The sequence below is a fragment of the Sinocyclocheilus grahami genome, unplaced genomic scaffold (assembly GCF_001515645.1).
Source record: "Sinocyclocheilus grahami isolate Dianchi unplaced genomic scaffold, SAMN03320097.WGS_v1.1 scaffold1114.1, whole genome shotgun sequence".
NCBI lineage: Eukaryota > Metazoa > Chordata > Actinopteri > Cypriniformes > Cyprinidae > Sinocyclocheilus > Sinocyclocheilus grahami.
Genome location: NW_015506293.1, coordinates 294,303 through 304,660, shown reverse-complemented (window position 1 = coordinate 304,660; position 10,358 = coordinate 294,303). Strand labels below are relative to the sequence as shown.

Sequence of the window (10,358 nt, the reverse complement as noted above, 5' to 3'; positions counted from 1 at the left end):
TGACGTTCACTCAAATTCTTGAATCGATTGTGCTTGACAATCCTTGTAAGGCTGTGGTTCTCTCGGTTGGTTGTGCATTTTTTCTTCCACACTTTTTCCTTCCACTCAACTTTCTGTTAACATGCTTGGATACAGCACTCTGTGAACAGCCAGCTTCTTTGGCAATGAATGTTTGTGGCTTACTCTCCTTGTGAAGGGTGTCAATGATTGTCTTCTGGACAACTGTCAGATCAGCAGTCTTCCCCATGATTGTGTAGCCTAGTGAACCAAACTGAGAGACCATTTTGAAGGCTCAGGAAACCTTTGCAGGTGTTTTGAGTTGATTAGCTGATTGGAATGTCACCATATTCTAATTTGTTGAGATAGTGAATTGGTGGGTTTTTGTTAAATGTGAGCCAAAATCATCACAATTAAAAGAACCAAAGACTTAAACTACTTCAGTCTGTGTGCATTGAATTTATTTAATACACGAGTTTCACAATTTGAGTTGAATTACTGAAATAAATGAACTTTTCCACGACATTCTAATTTATTGAGATGCACCTGTATAGAACAATATACTGTAAACCCTGTAATCCAAATCAGCCTTCATGTACAGCTAAAAATAGCTTATAATGAATGCATTATAATTCACCTGGAAAGTAAAGTCAGAAAAATGCAATGTAGAGGTAAGTGCAGGAGAGCAAGGGTAGTTCTGCCTGCCTTCCACTGAATCAATAAAAGTATTCTCAGCAACACATGTGGAGTGGTACATCTTTTATTAAATAACCTTCACTGGCCTTTCGCTCCCTGGGGATCTGTGGCAAAGTGAAACACGGCTGACTACTGCTCCCAATGGACAACGAATGCGAGGTATTTCTTCTGTTACACGTTTTGCACTACTACCTTTATTATTTCTGTTCGATGTTCTAGTAAAACAATTAAACTTCTGTAATCAATAGTCTCCAACTGAAGAACCTTCCCCTATGATGCCCACGTTGCCAGTGTATACAAATGAAATAAAGGATTCGTTCCTAAGTTCCGAAAGTTTTCAACATTCTGCCATTTATTACATCTCAGTTTTCTCAGTGTTATGTGTGTAGGTGTACATACGCTATGGAATGGACCCGTGTTGCCGAAGGCATTATTCATTGGAGTCAAAAAAATTATTTAAATGTCCTCTGAATGTCTAGCCACACTCAATTACATTTATTTAACAGTATTGATCGTTAATCTACAGGCAGCGGGTATGTCACACTTTGTGTAGCTCAGAGTCTTGTTTGACTGCTGCCGTCAACCTTGCTTCGCTCCATTGAACAGGTTTAGCATTTATTGAACTTCATAGGAAGTTATTTATTAATTTGAAAAATGTACTTTCTGTGAAAGTGAAACTTTCTGCCCTGTTCAGGTCATTTATGGAAACTAAGCTGCAAAAAAACAGACCCCAAGAGTTTTAGAATTATGCTATAGCCTTCGTTTGGAATATAACTAAAAAGAGTAATATATGAGTATATATGCCCATATAAGTGATGTTCTTTTTTTATCACGGTCCCTAAACATTTCTGTCCAACATTAACTGCAGCATGTTTCACTTTGCAAAGAGGTTGATATTGAAGAATGGGGCCGTACAACCTGTGAGTTAGGGAGCTGTCTCTAACACTAGGTGCCATGTGGAACATTTCAGGTGACAAGCAATTTGTCTGCCACCACTGAATGTGAAACTGCTTCGCAATGAGACAAATCCAAAGCCAATCAGAGGATGTTTAAATGTGCAGTCACACAGTCATGTGGAATTTTACACCATTGAGAGATCTCACAATCAAGACCTTGGGGAGAAATTACAAAAAAATTAATTGTTTTATATTGTTGACAAAGACCTGGAACTCCTCTCGTAGCTGTGAAGAGTTGCTCTGAGAATCCACCCTCAGCATCTCTTTGTAAGCCAGGGTGAACTCGTTTACCGGGATGGCCGTCTCCCCACACAGACACGCCTCCAGGATGGCATCGTGAATGAATATGTACTGTTCCTATACAGAAAGAGATAGCAAAGACATAACTACACATAGCCTGCAGTAGACTTGAAATTTTGATTCAGTGATAATGTCTGAGTGGGTGAGCCATCCACTCTGCTATAACTCCATCTAGTTTGACACATTCATGTGAATTTGCTGTTGTGTGCATGATAGGCAAGACATTAATGCATTAATCAGCCAATCACAGTGACAAGGAGGCACTGCTTGCTGTGATTTTTATTTTAACCTTTTTTTAACCTGTATTTTTATTTTGTAATATTTGCTTCCATTTACTTCAATTTTCTCAAGTGCTTTTTTGTGTGTGGAGGAGGCACTGTCTTCCTTACCTCCTCTGAGAAAACACCCTTGATAGATAAAGTAAGAAATGATCAGAACAGTAACAAGAGGAATAGAAAAGAGAGGACTGGAGGAGTGGCAATGCATGCAAGACACAGGACAATACAGAGTAAAAAGATGCCGATAGCAGAATTTGTTTAACCTCCATGTTTCGATGTGAACAAAATTTGTGGCATGTTTCAAAGTGCACTGCGAGTGTATACATCGCTCTACATAAACACTTGCGGATGGATTTAATTAAAGCATCTGGCAAATAATTACTAAGGTTTTAAACAGTCAAATGACTGTGGGATTTACATAATAAAGTTTGGATATGGAAATTTTGGAACATCTAAGCAAAGGCACTTGCCTCCGCAGAGCGGACAGATGAAATAGAGATGATTATTTGCATTTCACAAATATCAATACACACTTTTCACTGAATTCCAAGGCTAAACATTCTGAATATTCATAGCGACTCCTACAGAGCTTATGACTATGCAAATACAAGAGATGTCATGTAATAAGTCTCTTGTCATAGCTGGGTAAAGGGAATTATGGGGAAACATGTGAGAGGCTGCACCTCTGTCTGGATCATGTTGATACGGCGAGAGCAGAGGGTCTTCACACAGTTGTAGATGTCCACCACTCCTTCACACTCAGCCATGTCCAGCATTACATCCAGCATGATATAGCAGCCTGTCCTGCCTGCTCCCACACTGAAGAGGAAGAACGAAAGACGAATAGCAAGATCTTCCTCAAAAATAATTACATTTGCTTTCTCTTTGATGGACATTAACTAAAGATCAAGCTGGTGCCACAGTCCTGTTCGACATGGAAGGATGTGAACATTCAAAGTCCCATGTAACAGTTGACAGCAAACACTAACAGAGAATACCAAAAAGTATTACCATGGGTAAAATGGTAAAACCAGATTTTTGGACACATATCATGGTCATATCATGTTTTTGAACATGTAACATGATAGTCCCACTGTATTCATTACGTTACCTTGGAGTATTTGAAGGAAATATAGCACAAGAACAATTTTCAAGCAAAACATTTCACTAGAAGTTTGTTTGGTTTTATATTATATAAACATATATGTTCATACAGATACCTTTCAAAAGTTTGGGGTACGTAAGTTTTAAGTAAGGTAAGTAACTAAGTAGTTTTATTCATGGAGTATGCAATAAATTGATCAAAAGAATCAGTAAAGACATTAATGTTACAAAATATTTATATTTCAAATAAATGCTGTTCTTTTAAACTTTCTATTCATCAATGAATCCTAAAAAAGTATTATGCTTTGCACAAAAATATTAGGCAACACAGCTGTTTTTAACATTGATAATAATACAAAATCTTATTTGAGTAGCAAATCAGCATATTAGAATGATTTCTGAAGGACCATGTGACACTGAAATCTGGAGTAATAGCTGCTGAAAATGTAGCTTTGCCATCACAGGAATAAATAACATTTTAAAATAGATTCAAATAGAAAACAGTTGTTTTAAATTGTAATAATATTTCACAATATCATTGTTTTTACTGTATTTTTGATGAAATAAATTTAGCATTGGTGAGGTTTTGAATGGACATATTTAGACATTTCTGGCTGACAAACATTAGCTGTTATAATATGATGAAATGCAGTGCTCCATACCTGCAGTGGACCACCACAGGCCCTGCGTCGAGTGGCGTGGAGGATTTGACCCGCCGAATGAAGGCTAACAGACCTGTGGCGTGGTATGGGACTCCATGCTCAGGCCATGATGTAAAGTGAAACTGACACACTTCGTGTTTGGCAGAGTATCCCCTCTGAAAGACAAACATGCTCCACACTTCAATTATAATTAATATGTACTGAATTTAATATAATTTAATTATTTTGCCATTTTAATAAGAGGAACACAGGAGACATAAGAAACTTGAACCCGAATTGTCCATTCAAGCATCTTGGCTCAATGTGTAAGGACATACCACCAGGCCACGGCTCCAACAAAGATACGGTTGAGCTTTATAAGTAGATAAGTGGCACAATTTTTATTTAATTTTACTACTAATTTTATTTATTCAAGACAAACTGCACTGTTTTTTTTGTTTTGTTTTTTATTAGATGAAAGAAAATTCCCATTGGCTCAAAAAATCTGAGGTAACTCACTTCTGGAGTTTGTATTCCTCATGGCTCAAGACACCAGGAGAAACTCAGATGAATTAGCAAAAGCGACAGTGAAATAAACACCCAGCTCTGTGGTCCCACTCAGGGGAGGCGTGTATGTCTACTCGACAGGCCACTAAGAGACTTCCTATTACTGCATCCAAATTGCTCGTCTGTTTGAATACACACAAAGAAAGCTTCAGCCTACAGCCTGTCTGATGGTTACTAGGAGAAACCTTCCCCAGCATTCGACAAACACACACAAGCACATCATTCCACCCACAGCCCATGTTTGATTGACAGGGCCGTGGCAAGCACAAAACTCACATGAAAGGCTGTCGACAGAACTGCGCCTCCACAGGGCAGCAAAGAGGATGATAAGAGAAGACAGGGGGTGAGGTGGAGGAGGTTAAATTGGGCTAATTTCAGTAAACGCACCCACATTTAGCCCATTGTATCACAGAGAAGAAGAGATAATGAGAGAAGAGAGAAAGAGATGCTTTAGTTAATGTGCTCGCCATAAAGCGTTCTGAGATGAGGCAGCTCTAATCCTGGAACAGACAGCTCGGTGAGCCTCTGCTGGGTATCAGGCGCTTCTCTCCATTTCTGTCAGGACCACTGACAAAGATGATTGACAATTAGCATAAAGTTTGGATTGGCGGTATGGTTCTGTTCTGGGCAAGCATGGCCCAGCCTAGCATGGATGAGAGCAGGGAGAGCAGCGATAACGCCCCCAGGGTAAACAGAACAGAACCAACATAAATGTATTGCAGATATCATTAAAGTTTAAATAATTTTATGTACACACCATGGCCCAGCCTAGCATGGATGAGAGCAGGGAGAGCAGCGATAACGCCCCCAGGGTAAACAGAACAGAACCAACATAAATGTATAGCAGATATCATTAAAGTTTAAATAATTTTATGTACACATTTTAGAATTAATCTGATTCAAAGGATAATCAGAATGCTGAATCCTGACTGACAGAGGAGGAGCTGGGGATGGAGGAGGGTAATTAGCTATTGAGCAATGCGAAAACTGCTGATAATACTGAGGGACCTTATATATGAATGCTTAGATAGGTGTCGTATTCCTATATGTAGATGGGGATCCGCTGAGAGTTAGCTGATGCGAGCTTGACTAACGTGACCTGCCAGAACTAACGCTATGATTGATTTCATTTTACAGGGCTGTCACTCCAAATTCTCCCCTAACACACACATGCAAAATGGGTGCACGCATACACACAATTCACGTTCTACCCTAATCCTAGCAAAGAAGCAATACATATCAGCAGTGCTGGGTAGATTACTTAAAAATTGTAGTTCATTACTGAATACAATTACATTATGAAATGTGTAGTTAGTAAGTAATCCATCACATTCTACATTTTAGGTACTTTTTAATTACTTTTAGATAATTTTTGACCTAACTTATCATTGATTTGAATAGGATAATCTTGTACCATCAACAACATTAAGTGCATTAAACATAAACGAACTGGAGTTTATGAAGTAACTGCAGGGGGTCTGTGAAAAGCTAATAATTAAATTTAAAAATGTAAAAAAATTAAAACACTAACTAAAAAGATGCAATATTTTATTTTATTGACTCTCAATTTTCCATGCAATTATAGTTGGATGACTAGTGGCTGGTCTTTGTCTGCTATATATATAAGCAAAAGGCATTTTTTTTAGAAAGGAAAATGTAAAAGATAAAAAAGAAGAATTATGAAGAATCAATGAATTTACTGCCATTTTGTGAATATTACGTAGTCATGTAATCAATGAAAAATTAACTAATTATAAAACAAACATTTTTGAAATATAATATAGTCTAATTACAAGTATTTCATTTTTGCAATCTGATTACGTAATCCAGATTACATATAATCACTGCATATCAGAACAGCAGCACATATGAGCGATTATTAAACAGCTGGAAATACTTGATTCTAATTTGGTCAATCATGGCAATCTTAGATCAAACAGTTTCGAATAATGATGCTAAACTGTATAGACGATATAAGAATATTGATTTTCGCCATGGCTGTGATAGTTTCACATCTCTCATTTCACTCCACTAATTCTTTCTTCTCACATAACAAAATTATTTAAACTCGAATCAATAATTCATGTCCATTTATTTATTTGGTACGTAGCCATGTAATAAGCAGGGTAATGTGGAGTAACGTGATACATCATATCAAATGGCAGAGCAAATCACATTGCTGTGTGAGAAATAAGAGCGTGTTGGAGCCGTGGCTTAGAGGTGGTGTGGTGATCATGCGGGAGATACAACCCTTCTTTTCCCCATCATTTCCTGTCCTGTCTCTAGAGGAAGAGAAATCATCTCATACCCGCTCCAGGGCAAAAGTTCGCACTGTGTACTCTGCCAGAGTTTCGGTCTTCAGCAGGGTGATCTTAATGTCTCCGTACATCTCTGACTCATCTGGCCAATACTTACAGCATTTCACCTGAAAGACAAACCAAAATAAACAAACTCAGGTTAGAAAATATCAGAGGTCCACAGCAGCATGATACTAGCACTGGGTGATGTGATACGGTATATTTCAAATGATTTTGCTGGGAATATAAAATTAAACAACATGAATATTGAGAAGATTTTAATGCACAATTAAGTTTACTAAAAGCATGTCATTACATTAGTTTCAGGATTCTATCTTGCATGAGTATGAAAGTGTTAAGACAGATGTTTTAACAGATTCTCTGATTAAAACTTTTTAATTTAGTTTAAACGGTCTGTGCATGAACTGATTAAAAAATTTTATTTTTCATATTTAAAATGTTTAAAATGATGGCGAAAACTGGTGCTATCAAAGTGCTTTGAATAAATTTAATGAAATGCTGTACAGAAAACAAGCCTTGATTATTTGTAATCATCTTAAGACATTTCAAAGCAAATACATAAATAGAGATGTATACTGAATATTTCCAAAAATCTGAAAACAACAACAACAACAACATATATCCATTTGATATTCTATACTTATTTTACATCTTAAACCGTCTGTGAGTTAAAGTGGTCATATGATGCGATTTCAAGTTTTCCTTTCTCTTTGGAGTGTTACAAACTGATTTTTTTTAACCTTAAACCGCATAAACACATTTCATTATACCAAATACACAAAATAATGTTCTTTTTTAGCAACGTCATATGACCCCTTTAAAGCTTTACAGCAATCAAACTGATGAAGCAAAATAACTCCCTCCTTGTGTACTGTAAACCGGCTTTATTTCTACATGCCTATTACTGTTTTTGCTGTCGGACCTAAGCTATCATCCATTTATCCCTGCTGTTCACAGCTTTTATCATAAAAAGGGAAAGAGTCTTTTTCATAATAGAGCCCCAATTTCATAAGAGGGCAGGGACGGGGGTGTTAAGAGGACTGTTGGCAGCAGACACTGTCTCCGAACCACTGAAGGGGCCGATGCGGGGGTGGAGAGGAAAATGAAAGAGGAAATTATGTCGGAGGAAGAAATAGAGGTGGTTTAAAAATGCTGGAACAAGTGGGCCACAAAACAAGGGAGCAGAATGCACTTTTAGTTGACAGCAATGCAGATGTATTTATATAACGGGAGCATGTGATAAGTGCACTGTACTGCACGTAACAAATATATTGTGGGAGTACTGTGGTACAGTGATGCTATCAGATTATAATATCACTGGACTTTGATATATACCATACTGAATGCACTAACAATAAAGTCTCATGTAGCAGTACCATGGATTTTTGGACCTGTGTAATTATTTTCATGTCATAGTAGATATAAAAATTCTACACTATTTTGTCTAAATAAATTAGAAATAAAACACTGAAAACTAAAATCAATCATAAAAACTACAAGTGAATTTAGGCATCACAGCATTATAACGTACAGTGTGAAAATGGATATTCATTTTGAGATTTGTTGAAGATTACATTTAAACGTGTTATTTAATTAACACACACACACACACACACACACACACACACACACATTCAATGAACAGCACCCAGTGCTTCACAGTGGGTTTTAATTTACCAAGTGTCATTGCATGTTATAAGGCAGTTCAGTTAACCAGAGCCTCACACAGAGTAATTCAATAGCAGACATTTTTGAGTAATTCAATAGCAGACATTTCTGGTGAATGGAACAGTTTTTAACCTCAGCAGGATGTGGCTCTCTGATAGAAAAAGCTAATTTCTCCCATCAATTGAGTCTGCCTCGAAATGCAATTAGGGAGAAAGACAGACAAACCACAAACATGTAATGATTTATTTATGGGAGATCTGAAACGATGAGAGAAGAGGGTGACCTTGTTTTAGTAGAGCCGAGAAAGGGTTAGAGGGCGGTTCATGTCTGATGTTTCTCTCAAATGCACACACACTGTTTCTTTTGTCATGGTGGGGACTTTCCTATGACTTCTATTGTTTGGAAACTGAGCTATAGAAAGCTTTTTGCATGCTGAAATTTTAAGAAATACATCGTATGGCATGTTCATGAAGTCGGTTTCCTAGTAAGGACAGTTGGCTGGTACCCAAATGTAGGTGATTGAGGTTTTATGGCCTTTCACTGTTTTACTGTCTCCGACCACACAGACTGTACATCATTCTACTTATTACACAACTACTTACAAGATATATAAACAATTGAACATAAAATATGGTGCCAGATTTACTAAACAGAGCAAATTAGCGTGAGAGTGCAATCCCATAAAAGTGTCAATGGGAGAGGAAATGTCTGCAGCTGATCTACTGACAATGCACACATCAAAGAACACAGACACAGCCAGTGCATGTCCATACAGTCCAACGCAATCTACCAAGTGGAGCAAAATTAGCATAGGCTCGCAAACATGCAGAACTTTTGACTTGCTTTTTGGGGGCATTAAATAATGGTGCAAATAAAGTAAATTGACTACCGCAAACCTCAGAAAAATACCTTGCATGATTAATTTCAATTTTGTGTTTGAAAGGGAAACTCTTATAAATGCAAATGCAATAAAGTCAGCTGTAAAAATAACTGTCCAGGCTTTTTTTAAAGCTAATTTTACATGGCATGTCTTTAGTAAATCCTAAATCTTAGTTTTTTTAATGCCAAAAGAGGGTTTGCAGAGGTGCAAGCTGTTAGTAAATCTGTCCTATTACATTTTTCAATTCAAGGATGTTCCTTTTGAATGTCCTCACAGTGCAAAAAAATATGTATTGCACAGTATTTTTGTCTTGTTTTCCAGTAAAAATATCCTTAAACTTTTGTTTAAAAAAATTAATTTAGAAGCAAAATTGCATATGAATTTAAGTTTTGGTTTCATTTTTATGTTTATTACCCCTTTGGCAAACTGCTTTTTGTTTATGGTTGCAAATGACATAAAAACAAATAAAGGATGTAAAGGTTACTAAACAAAGGATTTTATACAGATATTCTATTATTCAAAAACAAGACAAAATATATTAGGAAAATGATTTTGCAGTGCACACAATCTGTCTGAGATGAGTCAAGGTCCTGCAGTCATTGTGCTAGTGGTTTTGATCTCAGGTAAGAAGACAGCAGGTGGTAATCCTGACTCTGCTGCACCATTTCTATTCGCACACCTCTGTAATTTCCTGGATCAGAACTCATTAGACTCCATCTGGAGGATCTCTTTGTTTTGAAGGTTTCAGTCTCACACACACACACACACACACACACACACACAAAACCAAAGGCTCAGACTGAAGAGAGGAAAGAGGCTCTCCCTCCTGGGATTGGACACTGCCAGACTGAACCATATAAACACAAACACACACACACACACACACACACACACACACACACATCCATCCATCCACCCTCTCTCCCCACACAAACACACCCCCCGTGCGGCGA

At 37.3% G+C, this 10,358-nt stretch overlaps 1 protein-coding gene across 1 annotated transcript in view; it reads right to left on the bottom strand.

Moving 5' to 3' along the window:
* The window catches only part of LOC107566929 (receptor-type tyrosine-protein phosphatase U-like), a 233,092-nt gene that overhangs the window by 10,396 nt on the left and 212,338 nt on the right, over nt 1–10,358 (bottom strand). Inside the window, exons 22-25 of the mRNA XM_016252505.1 lie at nt 6,848–6,964; nt 3,994–4,148; nt 2,911–3,046; nt 1,857–2,006 (exon numbers count right to left, since the gene is read on the bottom strand). Of these exons, the coding sequence (XP_016107991.1) occupies nt 1,857–2,006; nt 2,911–3,046; nt 3,994–4,148; nt 6,848–6,964 (558 nt within the window). The remainder of the gene's footprint in view (nt 1–1,856; nt 2,007–2,910; nt 3,047–3,993; nt 4,149–6,847; nt 6,965–10,358) is intronic.